This window comes from Arvicanthis niloticus, chromosome 8 (genome assembly GCF_011762505.2).
Source record: "Arvicanthis niloticus isolate mArvNil1 chromosome 8, mArvNil1.pat.X, whole genome shotgun sequence".
NCBI lineage: Eukaryota > Metazoa > Chordata > Mammalia > Rodentia > Muridae > Arvicanthis > Arvicanthis niloticus.
The window spans coordinates 18398312-18418360 of record NC_047665.1 but is presented as its reverse complement, the minus strand read 5'-3'; the positions used below and the strand labels follow the sequence as shown (position 1 = coordinate 18418360).

General features: G+C 40.9%; 1 protein-coding gene across 2 annotated transcripts in view; it reads right to left on the bottom strand.

Moving 5' to 3' along the window:
- Window positions 1-19599, bottom strand: part of Dtnbp1 (dystrobrevin binding protein 1) — an 85686-nt gene extending 66087 nt beyond the window's left edge. Inside the window, exons 1-4 of one of the 2 annotated variants that reach the window (XM_034509847.2) lie at window positions 19263-19599; window positions 8134-8187; window positions 6461-6511; window positions 533-593 (exon numbers count right to left, since the gene is read on the bottom strand). In XM_034509847.2, coding sequence (XP_034365738.1) covers window positions 533-593; window positions 6461-6511; window positions 8134-8187; window positions 19263-19318 — 222 coding nt within the window. In that variant the 5' untranslated portion in view covers window positions 19319-19599. The remainder of the gene's footprint in view (window positions 1-532; window positions 594-6460; window positions 6512-8133; window positions 8188-19262) is intronic. The other variant, XM_034509848.2, reaches the window with a different exon arrangement.
- Between the last annotated feature and the right edge of the window lie 450 nt (window positions 19600-20049).

The window sequence follows — 20049 nt, the reverse complement described above, 5'->3', positions numbered from 1 at the left end:
GGAAGGAACCCAGTTTAAGCAACTGTTCTGAGAACTATCAGGTTTCCCTTTTCCTTCCCTACTTTAACCATTCACCAGGGAATAAAGCCACTTCAAAGGTTAAAGGGCACATGTAAGCATCTCAGAATCAGTGCACCACTGACAAAGCCTCCAGCTTCCAGCTCTAGCCTCCTGCTTTGTTAATAACCATGGTGACTTCATTTCCTCATTTTTCTCTATTCCCTTAATTCTTACAGGCTTGGTGCATTTCAAAGAGCTTACAATATACACATGTGCACATACATGGGTTTTGTAACTGAAAACTCATTCATTGCCTTCCTGTCAGCCTCTGTACACCCACATTTATGCTATATCATGGATAATGAGTCTTCAGTTGTATACGGGACCCAGAGCTCAGTACTATAGGTGGGTCCAGCCTTTTCTTTCAATACTACAAATCAGAGAAACCAAACAACCCTTTTACTCTGGCTGGACCTGGCACTTAGGACTGAAGAGAGGAACTTTGCCTAAGGGTAAGATCAGCAAACTCTACCTCGCCAGCGTCTGCACACTCCTTGGCTCTTCTGTGAAGTGCAGCCCATGTATCCTCATACCTAAAAATGCAAAGAATAATTTAAAATGTAAAAAGACATCAAAAGGAAACACATTTAGCGGAGTTTATAATACATTGTGGCTGCACAAATTAGCAATAATAATAATGATGATGATGATGCCACATGTCACAAGAGCATAGACTGCAATTTGAAGAATAAAATACCAGAAAACCCAATTACACAAACAGTTGATTTTTTTTAAAATGGAAAAGAGAAAAACAATTTTTTCTCTTTTAGAGAAAAGTCTCAATATGTAAAACTAGCTGCACAGTGCTTGTTACACAGATTAGGCTGGCCTCAAATGCCCAGCAATTCTCCTGCTCTGCTTCCGAAGCTGGAGCTACAGGTGTGGAAACCACCACTCCTGGCTTACAAAAACCTGTCTCTTATCTGTGAGCCCTTTGCCTGCACATGTGTCTGGGCACCACATATGTGCCTGGTGCCCAAGGAGGCCAGAGGAAGGCACTGGCCCCTCTGGGACTGGAGTTAGAGACAGCTGTAAACTGCCATGTAGGTGCTGAAAATTAAATGTGGCTTCTCTCAAAGAACAAGTGCTCTTAAGCACTGAGTCATCTCTCTGACTCAGAAAAACTTTTCTTTACAGCAGAAATAAAATTATTGACTTTAGAAGAAATCAAAATAGATTCAGTCTAGTTAATGAATAAATACAACAGAAGTAACTGACAAGAAAGACTCTTAATTGGTATAAAACTGAAAAGAAACATAGTCTCAAAATATCTCTACAGAATGTTCACTACCCTGGAGGCAAAAGAAACCAGGAAGATGCTTTAACAAGTGACTAAGATCAATATTAACTGCAATAAGACATCCACATCACCTGCCTCCTAGCACGATGTATGAGGACACACCGTTACTTTGATCGTTCTGATGGCAAAGCACTAGGAAAGAGGAGATGGGCCATTTGCAACCATCAAGGTCATGAAGCTCGCTGCCTATTACAGACTAAAGAGAAAAGAGGCAGCAAACTGACTGAATATGCTCGGTCCTAGATACACAATAAGGTATTGGTAAGTGATAAAGTCTAAATGAATCTGTTTGCAGTCACAGTTACCAATGTTAACTTCCTGGTTTGATCGCCACGCTCTGGCTATAAAAACTGCAAACATCTGGGAGGAATCTCTAGCTCCAATTATGTCATGTTTTCATAAAGCTGAAATCATCACAAAATAAAATTTTCAATTTTAATTATTACTACTACTAATAGCTGGGGAGAGCTGGCCCCACCATTTGTGAGCACGCATGGTGGATGAACATGCCATGGCACATATATGGCGGTCAGAAGGCAACTCCATGGAACAAGTTTTCTTTCCACATTTACATGGGCTCTGGGAACCAGACTCGGGTCACCAGGCTTATCCAGCAAATACCTGCCCAGCCATCCAACCCTAAAACTGAAAAGGTTTAAAACACAACTTCTGAATACAGTATTATCTATATGGCTGCTGATAGAGAACTTGATTTTCTGTTCTATCTACAATTCTATCAAAATTCTTATCTGCCCTTGCCTACTGCAGCACTCAGGAGAGCTGGCCCCGGTGGAAGGGTAGGAGGTGAGCCAGCCCAGGGATGAGAGTCCAAGCTCGGGAGAGCTGGCCCCACCATTTGTGAAGTACTATGGGTTGGAAGGGTGATGCTCTTCTTCCTTCCACTCCTGCCTCAACACCTGTGGTAGGTAGTCAGGAGAGCTGGCCCCGAGGGCTTGAGAGCAGGAGAGCTAGCCCTGTCCCTTCACTGGCTGTACCACTAGGGGTTGGGGGAGCTGCATCTCACCTGGGCAACACAGTGGAGCCGGCCCTGAGGGTAATGGGAAAGGGTAGCCTAGCCAGAGCAGTGCTGGAGAGCTCACCTGGTGATGTGGACAAAGGAAAGCCATCTTGATGACTAGCTCAGCCACCATCCTCACCCAGATCCAGGGCTTTGCATTGTCCCACTTCAAAATCTGTATCATTTGTGAATGGCTGGGACACACAAAAGGGCCAGTTCTGCTGATCCAAAGCTGCAGGACCCCCATGACACAGGGCAACAACAGGATATTTGGGAGGAGTCCGGGTGAGGATCCAATATTGATGGTGTCAATTCTAACCAGACCAAGGACTCACTGTAATAAACATTAGCAAGTGAAGATGTGTGGACACACGGACAGACTGTGGGACACACTGTGACATATTACAGCTTCCACAATGAGGTGTTTTCTATGCTTTGTCTCTTTTTTGTTTTGTTTCTGCTTTTTTTTTTCTTTTGAGGGGAAGGCTGCAAGGGTGAAGGGCAGATATGAGGAGGCTGGCTGGGGAGGTGAGCAAGACTGGTGTGGATAATGTGAAACTCACAAAGAAGCAACAAAGTTAGAAAAAGTTATCTGAACAAACATACATATTTCGTGAATTCATGGTAGCTGTCTTCGAAGTCACAGAGACTCTGCCCTGTGGAATTTTGATAAGAAAGCCAATCTGATAATCCCATCAATGGTTACAAGTATCCACATGCAATGAAAAGCACTGTACAACACTACACAGTTAATACAGCCCTACTGTCATTGCCAACTAACAAAAAGCTTGATTTTTTTTTCTCCTCTGGTGCATCTAACTGTAAGTATCAATTAGAATCAGCAAGTGTTTATTGAATGCCAGGCACTGTCAGGTACCAGAGTTGCTGAGATGAATTATACTCTTCCACCTTTGCTGTCTCAATAATTAGCACAGAAAACTTACTAGATGTCTGCCGAGTAAAAGAGTGAGCACACTAATTTCAAATCCAAGACTTTATGGCACACTGACCATCACTTTCTTGATCAACAGAAAAGAGTAAATGAAACACTGCTTACCATTTAAACTCCTGATCCCTCCTTCCCGACCACCCCCATTTCCTTTCCCACTAGAATTCACAGGCTTCTCTTCTTACTGTTATGTATCACCCTCTCACACCAACTAAGTCTGTCACTTTTCTGCTGATTTGTCATTCCCTAAGTTATGACACAGATTAACCGAATGTCTAGTTTCTCTTCTTGCTGCTATGATAATACATCTGACAACAACAACTATCAGGGCAAAAGGTTTAGTTCCTAATTGCAGGTTACAATGCACTGTTTGGGGGAAATCAAGACTGTAGGAGCCTGAAGCAGCTCGTCACACTGCATCCACAGTCAAGAGCCAACAGCAGTCATTACACAGCAGGTACTCAGCTTACACGCTCTACTCTTACAGAACCTAAGATTCCCAGTCAGGGGAATTAACACCCACAGTGAGTGTGCCTTTCCACACCAATTTACATAATCAAGACAATGTCCTCACAGACATGCCCACAGGCAAATCTAATTTAGACAATCCATCATTGAGGCTTCTTTCCCAGGTGACTCTGGACCACCACACCTAACTATTCATTTTCTCTACTATGAGGCTATTATGTTATTGGGCAAGGCTGGAGAGAGGTAGACAGTCTATTACAAAGACTACAAAGACATACTACTTAGCCTTTTGTGGTCTTAACTGTCAGTTACAATTTTCAAAAAATCATTCCTGAGAGGATCCATGACCAGGGAATGGTGCCACTCTCAAAGGTATGTTGTCTGACCTCAACTAGTATCATCAAGACAACACCCTCACAGATATGCCCACAGGCCAACCTAATCAAGAGGATCCCTCAAAGCACATGTTATACACCTCATGCAGCCTTGAAATGCATCTCCCTGCAGTCACTTTTAGTGCATGAATAACTTTGTAACATTTTACTAAGGTAAAGACCCTGGCTATTCATTCAACCAAATTTTTTGCTTTCACATTTCTTTAAGTCAATGATGGAAAAACATTCTTGTAATGCAGTAATTTGTTCAAATAATTACTGAATGTGTTCTCTATGTACTATGGCAGGCCTGGTGGAAGGCTCCATAAGCAGTTTAACATGTAAACAATTAACTTCTGTGCTGGACAAGGAAAACTGCTTTATAAAGAAGTAGAGCTCTAGGCATTTGAAAGACTGATTCTTAAAAACCTTAGTCACAATGGCCACTTGTAATCTGTGCACTGTGCTGATGGAATCAGGCAGATCCCTGAGGTTCGAAGGCCAGCCAGTCTAGCCTACTTGGCAAGTTCCAGGCCAGGGAAACCATGTCTCAAAAAAAAAAAAAACAAAAAAAAAAAAAAAAAAAAAAAAAACAAAACAAAACAAACAAACAAACAAAAAAAACAAAACAAAAGGGTGGGCACCTGAGGAATAACAGAACTTTGACCTCCAAGTGCACACACACAAACCTCTGACTGAGAGGACAAAGAGGACAAATGAGAGACCAGGAAGCACTAGTAGTCTACCTCGCTACCTACACCCACGTACACTGACAGAAGTTGTTCCCTGAAACCAGACTGACAGCTTGCTAACTGAAGGAAAGGCCTCTTCACTTTGGTCAATCTGGTTTTATTAATGTAGCAGCTACCCATGTACAGGGGCTGCCAGGTCCCATCACTGTGGCCATGTGCTTGCTCCTTGAAGCAGCTTATACACAGCAGCAAGGAGAGGTAATAAGAGTTGTTATTAGAGATCTGTGCTCTGGTTTCTAGTTACTGTGTCTGAGCAGGAAGGTAGAGACACAGAGGAAGCCATACTGCACAAATCCCTCACAGTCATGTCAGAGACGTTAAGCACATTTAAAAGGCCAGCACCTGATCTCTTTTCTTTTTTTTTTTCTTTTTTTTTTTTTTTTTTTTTTTTTTAAAAATTAAGTGTTGGCCATTTAAACAGTAGAGTAAAATATTCAAGAGCAACCACTTACATGGCAACCTTGCTGTGGTTGGAGCAGGTTGGAGCTCAGTATTAGGTTGCCTAGCATAAGAACCTAGATGCAGTTTGAGGCCAGCCTATTGGACATAGTTCAGAGCTATGCAGAGAGACCCTTTCTCTGGGGGAAAAAGAGATGCTACCTCACACAGTCCCTTGACACGGTTGGTACATCCCCTCTAGATGGAGATGCTAAAGCACATGAAGTGGGATTTGATTGCTGGTTTAATCTGTACTACTTTAATGATGACAATAACACTGAGCAGTTTTCATGCTCTTATCAGCCGTCTGTGTGTCTTCACTCAGAGATTCTATTCTAATCTGCTTCTTCACTGGGCCACATTTTTACTGCTGAGTTATACATGTTCCTTACATACTACAGATGTTAGTCCATCAGTCAAACAATATACAATTATGTTCTTTTCCTGGGGGTTTTGTTTAGCTTTTTGATGATGTTCTTTGTGACCAACAATAACAAAAAAAAAAAAAAATGCTTACTTTTGATTATGTTTCCCAATTTTTTTTCTCTTGTTGCTTAAGCTTCTGTTACATGTCTAAGAAAAGCCATTATTTTATTATGATGATGATGATGTTAATGGAAATGGATTGAGAAAGTGGTATAAAATTAAGATTCATAGAGTACATTCCTAAACAAAGTCCACAAAGCCCTGGGCTTGATTTCCAGTACCACATAAACCAGACTTGGTGGCACATGCCTGTAACCCCAATAATCAAGAGGTGGAGGCAGGAGGATCAGGAAGTTCAAAGTGGTCATCTGCTACACAGAACACAACCCTAGCCTGGGCTATGTAAGACCCTGTCTTTAAAACAAATAAACAAACAGAAAACAAATTGAGTTCTGTAATTTGGAGTCATCCAGAAGTAAAAACAACAGTGATCATCTATCCAACATATGAACAGCCTTTGTACTGACAGTTAAAGGAGAAGCCTCCAGGAAAAGAAGCCCACAGCTGCCAGTCGTCACGTTAGTGTCACAGTCAGGCATTTTAACTGTACAACTGTAAAGTATTTTAAAACAAACATTAAAAGCACAAACTCTTCTCTGAAGGAAAATAGTGTACCTGCTAAGTAATTCCAGTCCAGCCGAGTACTTTGGTAAGTGTGGAACAGTCCTGCCAAGAGAAAACACTTATTAGAGCTGCTGCAGATCCACACAGCTTTCAAGAACTGTTGCACACAAGAATTCTGGCATTGCCAATTATTGTGTAAATAATTTTAAAGCCACTAAATGAGGAGCTGGAGCAGTGGTTCAGCAGTTAAGAGAACATCTGTTCTTCCAGAGGACCTGGGTTCAATTTCCAGCATCCACATGGCTGCTCACAACCATTTGTAACTCCATTCCCAGGGGACCCAACACCCTCTGCTAGCCTCTATGGTAGACACTCCTGTGAACAAAACACCTATATGCATAATTTTAAAAAAAAGATTAAAACCACTAATGAAGAGGCTTGAGAGATGGCTCAAGCTGTTCTTGCAGAGTTCCCAGTACCATATCAGGCAGCTCACAATTGCTTGTAATGCTAATTCCAAGGGATTTGGCAGCCTCTTTTAGCCTCTGTGGGCACCTACATGCAAGTTGTGCACATAAAATTATGCTGGCAGACATACAAATACTGATAGTTGTGCAGAATTTTAGAACCATAGTATCTGGCACGAATCTAAAGTAGTCTTTTGTCAGTGATTGTTATCTGAGATTTTATGGGGTTGTTCCTTTGAAGGATTCTTAGAGCCTTTGACATGCCTAGCAAATCAGGAAGTCTCCTAAGACTGAGAACTGTTTTAGGTGATGGTTCCTTCAAGACAACTCTGATTAGATAAGAAGAGGTTTTGGTTTGCAAAAACTGACTTGCTAAAAGTGCTTTTTATGCAACAATAAAGGCACTTCTGGGAAGCTGCCGGTGTTCAGTCTTTGAGAGGATGATCCTCTGCTGCTTAGGAAGCCTAAACTCATGCTGCAGTGTCTCTCTCCAAGTAACCCAGAACACCAACATACAATTTACTTAAACTTTTGGCAAAGTATATTACTTCAGAAGTGATGTACCTCAACAGAACAATATTACTTTGTCAGGCAGATTGTCTCTTGTGTATAATAAAATACACATCTTCAAATCTTAGACAAAGAAGATAAATATGCTGGATCAAAGCTCATTGTTTATAGCTGATACCGAATTGGGTCATACTTTCCACAATTCTACTGTTCACCTATAAAACAAGTACTCTATCTATAGGGACTCACTTATCAAGCTGTTTCACTGTTAACTTGCTTTTCAGTGGTCCAGGGTTTGTATTCTGATCTTAACACATTAATTATGAGCAACAATAACTATTGACTGTTCTAGGGTAAAATGATTACAGTTCAGCTTTCCAATCATTTCACAAGTTTACCACATAATTTCTACGTGTTACAATATTTAGAAAGAATCAATAGAGCCGGGAGGTGGTGGCGCACGCCTTTAATCCCAGCACTTGGGAGGCAGAGGCAGGCGGATTTCTGAGTTCGAGGCCAGCCTGGTCTACAGAGTGAGTTCCAGGACAGCCAGGGCTATACAGAGAAACCCTGTCTCAAAAAAAAACAACCCCCCCCCCAAAAAAAAAGAAAGAATCAATACTTTTTTGTGGTCAGATGCATTCTGTATTTTACAGACCCAAAGTCTATAAAACAATTTTCTTACAATCTTAACAAACATTATATGCAATTCAAGTCATGCAACTAAAGCGCTTGGCATGAGCTTACCTGTGTTTGCTTTTTACTTTTGCTTCTCTTGATTTGTCACTCAAAGTCTTCAGTCTATAAAGTAACAAATATAAAACATACTTTAACAAGTCAAGAGATTTTCAACCCCGTAGGAGCTTTAGCCAATGCCCCACCCCCAAAATTACAATGTTTAAAAGAATCCGCAATCTGTTTGCTACAAAAATAATTTGTACATTTCTCTAGCTGAGTTTAATTACATAGAGTTCTAGCTTTCCTGGAAGCAATAAAAGTCTCCACAGGTAAAAGCCAAGGGGCTGTTTTTAAAACCACGCTCTACCATGCTTACTCCAATCTCAGTAAGGCATTAAGTTGTGACAATTTAGAGTTCTCCTAAGATTCATATACACAGCAGTATATCCACTCAAGTAGGATTACATTTACAGTTGAGTACAGAACATACTGCTAAGACAGTCTGCATAGCATCTATCTATGTTGGTATCTCAAATACATAGTTCTAAGGTTTTAATTTCTTAAATTTAATTGAGTTTTCTGTCTCTCCCATAAAAGAACCCCCCTCCCCTCCCCCCCAAAAAAAACCCCAAATGATTTGGGATAAAAGGTAAAGAGAGATTATTACAGAGAATGAAAATAAAATGCTGTACGATTCAGAACAAGCGTCCCCATGAGGCTCCTTCAATCATCCGTTTCAAAACCTGATCTTTATCCAAATGTAACGTGTGGAACTTATGTCATCTGGATTTGGGTAAATCAGCTGTAAAAAGGCATTTCTAGAAAGTAGGGGAATCTAATTATGGACTGAGTAACTGATAACATCATGAATCAGGGATAACTTGGGGAGTCATGACTGTGGCAGTACATTTATGTAACGTCCGTGTTAGTGAATGCCCCATGGGAGGTACAGCACATCTGTAGGACCGAGCATGACAAGAGAACAATGCCAACCCTTGAAGACTGCTGACTGAGAACTGGATATAAGGGTTCCCATGCTATTCTACTTTTGTGTCTGAAGCTTTCACTAAAAGAATGTTCTTAAGCTAGACATGGAAGTACCTGACCATAATCTCACCAAAAGGGGAAGCTGAGGTAGGATGATTACGTGTTCAAGGACAGCCTGAGATCTTGTCTCAGAAACTTTTTTTCTAACAATAGAAAGTCTTTAAATAATCTTTTCTCATCATACATTATATATAAAAAACTATCAATGTATCAATATGCCAAAATTTAGAATAAAATCCAAGAGAACAAGAAAAAGTTTAACAAAGAAAAGGATGAGGGCTTACATCTGTTGGCATTCCTTCTAAGCTTCGCCCAACAACTACCTGGCTGTGGCCAGGTAGACAAGGCTTGATATAAAAGGGGCTATTCGGTCTCTCCTCTTACTCTCTGCCTTTTTCTCTCTCTGACCACTTTCATTGGCTCTTCCCATCCCCCTCCCCTCCTCCCTCCATATTCTTGGCTGGTCCCTCTTCTTCTTCCTCTTCCTCCACTACACCACCACCACTCCTTCTCAACTCCCCATGTCCTAACTAAACTCTATACAGTCCTATGGCTGGTACCTCAGTGGAAGGATGCCTTAGCATGGGCCCACCAAGGCACCTCCCCCACCTCATCATAGCTGGCTCTACAAAGCATATCTCGACTCGCTTCTTTTTATAAAACATAACAACAACCACTATTATTTTCTTTCTTTTTTTTTTGACATTCTTTTTTTTTTTTTTTTGGTCTGGTTTTTAAAGACACGGTCTCACTATGTATATCTCCCTGGCTCTCCTGGAACTTACTATGTAGACCAGACTGGTCTCAAACTTACAAAGATACACATACCTCTGCTGCCTAAGTGCTAGGATTAAAGGTATGCACCACAATACTGAGCTCTAATATTCTTATTTTTAGACAAAAAATATACAATTGAATATATATACATTTTTCCTCTTAAGAAAAAAAGACAACCAGTTCCTTTCTAAGAGCATTCTTAAGACTTAGAAAAGCACTGGAAGTGGTCTAGCAGCTCCGCCTGGAGCAGCTCACATTTCTATACAAATTCTGAACTGTAAACCAACAGAATCTATTTCACATTCCCCAATGTCAAGGACACTGGGAAGAAAATACTTATTCAGGTGATTTCGCAAGTATCTTAGAATATAAAATACTAGTATTCTATCCAACCATCCACTTTTGCCAACAATTAAGTAAAAATTCTAATATGATTTGGGGGCAATCTGAGAAAATTCAGGTCTAACGCAAATGAAAAGTATGATCACTACTTGATAAAACAAAAGCTTATCACTATCGACAAAGTTGAAAAGTAGGGCTGAGACAGCTTAGTTGGCAAAACTCTATCAAGAAACCCTGAGGACGTGAGTTCAGACCCTTGGAATCCACATGAAAGTCAGGACAGCACCTATAACTCTTGCACTCAGCAGCAGGGACAGGCAGCTCTCTGGAGCTCAGAGGCTGACCAGCCTAACAGGCAGCTCTCTGGAGCTCAGAGGCTGACCAGCCCAGTGGAACTGGTGAGCCCCAGGCTCAATGACAGGCCCTATCTCAAAAAACAAAGCAAGGTGGAAAGTGATTTCAGAAAAACAAAACCCCAGCATGGCCTCTGGTCTCCATAAGCATTCATACGTATTCACACAAACATGGACACAAACCACACACACTGAAAAGCTATGCATGTTGCTGAGCCAGGGTGAATACCACAGAGCTTCCCAATGTGCCGGCCCTGTGAAAGGGTTTCCCATCCTACTCTCAGTCTCCTTTCCAAACCACACACTCTCAGGATGGTGCAGTGCTACAGAAGTACTAACTCATGGACTTCCTACTCAACTAAAGCATACTTTACAGTCCGAAGCACTAAACCACAAATTTGTTATAAGTGCCCAGTAATTTTATTTTTAAAGGCTCCAGACATGTTAATTTGACATTATTGTACATTTATTTCTTCAAGTTCTGATGAAGCGAAAATGCAGGATTTTTACTATGAAATGGAAGTAATTTCAAAAACTGTAAAAAGAGGAAGAGACTTGTGTGGAGCACTACAGTTAACTACAGTGACAATCAGATCTGCTAGCTGGCTTGGCTGCAGGGGACCCCATGGACAGCATTTCACTTGTGAGCCCATTAACTCCTACCTTGTCTACTTCACCAGCTAGTAGCAAAGGGGATGACAGTTGCTTTGAAAAGCCACAAACCCTGCAAGTCAGCATCTCTGGTCACACGATGCCATTGTCTAACCACATCACCTTCTGTCACTCCACCTTTAAATGTTCACAAATCAAAATCAAATCTGTTATATTTTTACATATCTCTCTTATACTGTGTGTGGCACAAAGAGAGACAGACAGAGACAGAGAAAGACAGAGAAACAGAGACAGAGTCAGAGACAGACACACACAGAGATACATAGATACACACACATAGAGGGATGACTCTCAAAGAAAAACCATTAAAGGTGTCTATGACCCCTTAAGCTCTGCAGTCTGAGAAATTCACATCAAAGTGGCACACACTAAGAAAAGGAAAAATATGTTCAAACTGCCTTTGCCCTAATGTATCCCAAACACACTGCTTCAGTTCTGACCTGTCTCCTGAGGGTATCTTCAGTTTTCAACAGCTTCTTGGATGTCGAGATCATAAGATCGCTGTCAACTGCCCCCGTTTCCCTCAAGTCTTTTGGTATTCCTTTATGTTGGTATCTGCCATCCTGCATGTAGATACAAAACTAACCTTCACAATGTCTACATCCTTTATCTCCTTCTCACTGCTGACAGCTTAACCACAGCCTGGCACGGCCTGTCCTCTTCTAAGTCTGCCAGACTCAACATCTACCTGGCTCACATTTAACAAGCATAACTTCTGTTCCCTATCCCCAATGCCAAACACAGAAATACATGTAGGCCTGCTATCCCTCAATCTGTCAGCCACAACTTCTATGATGTTCTAGATATTCTATCTACTGCCACTAGGACGAAAGTAATGTCCTAGGTTTTCTGTGCTATAGCCCCGGTGCCTAAAATAGGGCCTAACACAAAGCAAGAACAGGACAAATATTTGATAGATTAAACAAAGCATGAAAAATTCTCTATTTCCAGGTCCTGAACTTCCTTCCCAGCTTCCGATGAGCTTCCACTTCTCCAGCACCCTTACTGAAACCTATACCAGTCCATCCTTATTCTTCAAGGCCCAATGTAGCAGCTTTCAGTGGATATACCCAAACCAAGGACTTGTTCTGAGTTCACACAGCACATCACTAGTATCTTTTAACATTCAGTTCATTAGGCTTTGTTTTTCATTACTACTAGGGCAAAAACTGCTTCTGTAATTTTGATAGCTCAGATTCAGCTGCATTTCTGCATATACATTTCTTCATATATACTATGCAAACCTGAGCAAATGGCCTCTCATGCCTTTTTAAAGCACCTATGACATAAAAAGGGCATGTTGCACATATATACATTCAGGTGAACATTCACACCTAAAGCCAATGAATTTAAAAAATAAAAATTAGAGTGCAAAAGAGGAAGGCACCTGGTACTATTGTCTCTATACATATGGGTAAATGCACCTGCACACACATACACATACTACTTATATAGAGGGAGAGGAGGAGGGTGGGCCCATCAGCTGAGGGAGTAACTTAGTGACAGACTGCCTGCACTTGGGAAGCAGCTGAATTCCACAAGATGAAAGTTTCTGGCTCAGAAGAAAGTCATGGAGGATATCAGATGGACATGACTTAGTCACTAAGGTGTCATTCTCTTAGGAGAACAACTAAACAGTCCTATTTTGGGAAAGAGGGTAGAGAAATGTCTCAGCAGTTAAGAAGACTTGTTCTTCCAAAGGATTCAAGTATGGTTCCCAGCAACCACATGGCAGCTCACAGCTGTCTGTCACTCCAGTTCCAGGGCATCCCATGCCTTCATCTTTCCTCTGCAGGAACCTGAACATACATAATATACACACAAAGAGACACACATAATATACATACACAGAGACACACATAATATACATAGAGACATACATAATATACATACACAGAGACACACATAATATACATAGAGACACACATAATATACATACACAGAGACACACATAATATACATACACAGAGACACACATAATATACATAGAGACATACATAATATACATACACAGAGACACACATAATATACATAGAGACACACATAATATACATGCACAGAGACACACATAATATACATAGAGACATACATAATATACATGCACAGAGACACACATAATATACATACACAGAGACACACATAATATACATAGAGACATACATAATATACATACACAGAGACACACATAATATACATAGAGACATACATAATATACATGCACAGAGACACACATAATATACATACACAGAGACACACATAATATACATAGAGACATACATAATATACATACACAGAGACACACATAATATACATACACAGAGACACACATAATATACATACACAGAGACACACATAATATACATGCACAGAGACACACATAATATACATACACAGAGACACACATAATATACATGCACAGAGACACACATAATATACATACACAGAGACACACATAATATACATACACAGAGACACACATAATATACATACACAGAGACACACATAATATACATGCACAGAGACACACATAATATACATACACAGAGACACACATAATATACATACACAGAGACACACATAATATACATACACAGAGACACACATAATATACATGCACAGAGACACACATAATATACATACACAGAGACACACATAATATACATACACAGAGACACACATAATATACATACACAGAGACACACATAATATACATACACAGAGACACACATAATATACATGCACAGAGACACACATAATATACATACACAGAGACACACATAATATACATACACAGAGACACACATAATATACATACACAGAGACACACATAATATACATACACAGAGACACACATAATATACATACACAGAGACACACATAATATACATGCACAGAGACACACATAATATACATACACAGAGACACACATAATATACATACACAGAGACACACATAATATACATACACAGAGACACACATAATATACATACACAGAGACACACATAATATACATACACAGAGACACACATAATATACATACACAGAGACACACATAATATACATACACAGAGACACACATAATATACATGCACAGAGACACACATAATATACATACACAGAGACACACATAATATACATGCACAGAGACACACATAATATACATACACAGAGACACACATAATATACATACACAGAGACACACATAATATACATACACAGAGACACACATAATATACATGCACAGAGACACACATAATATACATACACAGAGACACACATAATATACATACACAGAGACACACATAATATACATACACAGAGACACACATAATATACATGCACAGAGACACACATAATATACATACACAGAGACACACATAATATACATACACAGAGACACACATAATATACATACACAGAGACACACATAATATACATACACAGAGACACACATAATATACATACACAGAGACACACATAATATACATGCACAGAGACACACATAATATACATACACAGAGACACACATAATATACATACACAGAGACACACATAATATACATACACAGAGACACACATAATATACATAGAGACATACATAATATACATACACAGAGACATACATAATATACATACACAGAGACACACATAATATACATACACAGAGACACACATAATATACATAGAGACATACATAATATACATACACAGAGACACACATAATATACATACACAGAGACACACATAATATACATACACAGAGACACACATAATATACATACACAGAGACACACATAATATACATGCACAGAGACACACATAATATACATACACAGAGACACACATAATATACATGCACAGAGACACACATAATATACATAGAGACATACATAATATACATACACAGAGACACACATAATATACATGCACAGAGACACACATAATATACATGCACAGAGACACACATAATATACATAGAGACATACATAATATACATACACAGAGACACACATAATATACATACACAGAGACACACATAATATACATACACAGAGACACACATAATATACATACACAGAGACACACATAATATACATGCACAGAGACACACATAATATACATACACAGAGACACACATAATATACATACACAGAGACACACATAATATACATGCACAGAGACACACATAATATACATACACAGAGACACACATAATATACATGCACAGAGACACACATAATATACATGCACAGAGACACACATAATATACATAGAGACATACATAATATACATACACAGAGACACACATAATATACATACACAGAGACACACATAATATACATACACAGAGACACACATAATATACATACACAGAGACACACATAATATACATGCACAGAGACACACATAATATACATACACAGAGACACACATAATATACATGCACAGAGACACACATAATATACATACACAGAGACACACATAATATACATAGAGACATACATAATATACATACACAGAGACACACATAATATACATACACAGAGACACACATAATATACATACACAGAGACACACATAATATACATACACAGAGACACACATAATATACATGCACAGAGACACACATAATATACATACACAGAGACACACATAATATACATACACAGAGACACACATAATATACATACACAGAGACACACATAATATACATACACAGAGACACACATAATATACATACACAGAGACACACATAATATACATACACAGAGACACACATAATATACATACACAGAGACACACATAATATACATGCACAGAGACACACATAATATACATACACAGAGACACACATAATATACATGCACAGAGACACACATAATATACATACACAGAGACACACATAATATACATACACAGAGACACACATAATATACATACACAGAGACACACATAATATACATGCACAGAGACACACATAATATACATACACAGAGACACACATAATATACATGCACAGAGACACACATAATATACATGCACAGAGACACACATAATATACATACACAGAGACACACATAATATACATAGAGACATACATAATATACATACACAGAGACACACATAATATACATACACAGAGACACACATAATATACATGCACAGAGACACACATAATATACATAGAGACATACATAATATACATACACAGAGACACACATAATATACATACACAGAGACACACATAATATACATAGAGACATACATAATATACATACACAGAGACACACATAATATACATACACAGAGACACACATAATATACATACACAGAGACACACATAATATACATAGAGACATACATAATATACATACACAGAGACACACATAATATACATACACAGAGACACACATAATATACATACACAGAGACACACATAATATACATACACAGAGACACACATAATATACATGCACAGAGACACACATAATATACATACACAGAGACACACATAATATACATACACAGAGACACACATAATATACATACACAGAGACACACATAATATACATACACAGAGACACACATAATATACATACACAGAGACACACATAATATACATGCACAGAGACACACATAATATACATACACAGAGACACACATAATATACATGCACAGAGACACACATAATATACATACACAGAGACACACATAATATACATACACAGAGACACACATAATATACATACACAGAGACACACATAATATACATGCACAGAGACACACATAATATACATGCACAGAGACACACATACACATGGATAAAAAAAATTAAAAAGGGAATTCGCCTGGAGTTAAGGCTCCAGTTACACAAATTTTCAGAGATGGAAATGAGCATAAAATCTGAGAGTCACGGTTCCTGCTAGCTCTTAGAAGCAACGCTACACACACCAAACCCAGAGCAACTTGAGCACAGGACACTTAAATTTGTTTTCAGAAGGCAGCTGTTCTTCCTGTGAAACACTGTTCTACCTACCAAGGGTCCTAGTTGGTGGCCTTGGGAGGTGACTGCCATGGCTCAAATGAACCCTTCAGTAACTGTTATAACAGAAACACGCACTTAACTTCTATGTTTAATTCCTTAGCCAAGGCCAAAACGGTCAAGTATGTAAAAGAGTAGGTAAGCTCTCAGGCAGGAAGGCTTAGAAAGATGGATTTTGATGTGGTTGTTTTGTTGTTCCCTCAATAAAGAATGTGTGGGAAAGCAAGGCCCTTAGCAGTCAGAACTGCCCTGTCATTGGCAGACACTTGAAGAGTGGTGTTTCCTGGTCAGGTAACAGGATGATGATGCAGTCTGCTGACCTGTCAGCTAAGTAACTTGTGCAGAAAGGAAGTTGAGACCTAAGAACCTACACAGAACAAAACTTTCTCAGGATGGTGTCTAACTGAGCTGGTCAGGCCAAGGAGTCCTAACCACACCTCCTCAGTTAGTCTCTAACTAAACTCTAAACCTTTTAAGCTCTCCAGATCTCTGAAGATGGTGTGGGGCTGTGCAGTCCAGAGTCCACATTCCTAAGCATACATCAAGCCCAGGGATGAGTTCTGAGACAATCATGTGATCCTAGCAACTACCAAAAGGGATTGTGGAGCCATCAAAGAATTCCTTGAAGAAGTAACAGAAGGGTATTCAAGTGGGTTTTAACTCATGGCCACTCTAGTGCTACCAGCAGGCTATTACAGCAATACAAAGTTTTTAAAGTTTACATTCAAAGAAAGGAAGTTGCTTTTCCTAAATTTATACTTTAAAAAAACTGCAAACATGAAATAACACTTATCATTGAATAATTCCTTAGGCACCCATAATTAATATTGACATGAACACAAAACTAAAATCATCAGTAATGCTTTATATACATTGGGAGCTTTGAAGTATCTGCCAGTTTGTTACCATTCAACAGGCAAACAGTATAAGCATTTTTTGTTCCACAAACAGTATAAACATTTTTTTGTTCCACGAGATGAGAGATCGGCTGTCATTGTTCCCATTATTAAAGTAGCATTATGACAAAGGTGCCCTCACATCAGGGACACTCTCCAAACACATGACAGACCAGCAGCGGGGATGGTGGTGGATGCCGGAAATCACAGCGTTGGGGCAGCTGAAGCAGGAGTATTCCCACCAGTTCAAGTCTGATCTGGGCTACAGCGTGAGGCACTGTCTCAAAACAAAACAAAAACTGAACCAAAGGGATGGCAGCTCCTTTATAATGTGACACTTATTTTAAAGCAATAAAAGGAATTAAATACGAAAACCCATACAAACAGTGCTTACTGCCTACTCAACAGAGCCACTAGTAGTCAGTCCCATTAACTGCAAGATAAGCACCATCGCTACACTACACAGTAGCGTAAGCAGAGACAAGAGACTGCAGTCAGGTTATGTGGTAAAATCCTACAACAGTGCTTTAGACGGCCTGGTACCCACCAAAGTTCCCAGACTTTGCGGCACATCGGAATCCCGTGACATTCCGCCCTAACCCAAGCTCAGAGAGGTGAGAGCCAGGAGATTGCGAAAGGTTCATGGGGCGTCCAAAGTTTAGGCAACTCCGGGTGTGAACAGCTTCGCTCCAGTTCTGTCCCTCTGTCCCAGCTCTTCTATCAGGGTGTTAAAGCGGGGTAAAAGCACAGAAGGTCGGAGAACGGATGGTCAAAACGGCCCGATGTCCCGGCTGAAAGAGGAGGGTGAAGCGGGGGCCGGGTGAGTCCGGCTCCGGGTAGGCCTGCGAGCACCCTGTGCGGAGGACACAGCGTCTCACGTGACTATCCTGACCAGTCAAACAGCGCTGCCCCGCGACAGGGCAGGAGGGCATCCCGCCGGCTGGGACCAAAGTGACTCGGTGCCGCCGCCGCTGCCGCCGGGACGCTGGGAAGTTCGTTGTCTCCAACCCAACGGCAGCCCCGCGCCCCCGCGTGAGGGGCCCTTTCGGCCGCCCACCGCGTACTCACCCGGAGGTGAAATCCTGCTGCACGCTCAGCAGCCGCTCGCGCAGGGTCTCCAGCATCGCGTCCCCTCCCTCAGGCCTCGCGCCGCCGCGCCCTCCGACGCCGTCGGGCGCCCCCGCCCCGCGCGGCCGCTCTAGCTTCACGCCGCCGCCGCCGCCGCCGCGCCTTCCGCGTCCCCGCCCCCTCCGCGCGCCCGGCCCGCGCAGCCGCAGTGCCGCGCTCAGGGAAGGCTCGCGCTGCGCCGAGGGGCGGGCCTTCGGGAGCGCGCTCCGAGTCTCCGCGGCCCGGGCGAGAAGCCGGCCTCTCGCTTCCAGCCAGAGCCTGGCCTCCTCCAAGGTTATAACTGAAGCTCACATGCTTCTTGGAAGGATGATTTTCAGCCCCCGCGCCCTTTAGTGAAGGGTTGGCTTTCAAGAGTCGGAAGAGCGCTGCGGGAATCTCTTGTGTCGCTGCGCCTCTTATAACAACACTGAGTCAGGGATTCAGCACTAGGTTTGGGGGTTTGTCACGAACGACTCCTCCTCTCTATAGTTCTCTCCCTGGGCTAGTCTATCCATCATCTATTGTAGGATACGACTCTATTTTCAGCCTTGCCCCCTTTCCCTTCAGTTGTTTCACCGTGCGCCCACGGGACATCTCAAACATCCTTTGTGGCACACTAGGCAAGCACCCTACCAGTGAGTGCACACCCCCCAGCCTTTCCATGTGGAAAAAGGGGATCAAAACACTCCGAGCCTTTTCTACCCAGGAGAGAGGACTACTAAACTAGGAAGTTGGATGTTTAATCATG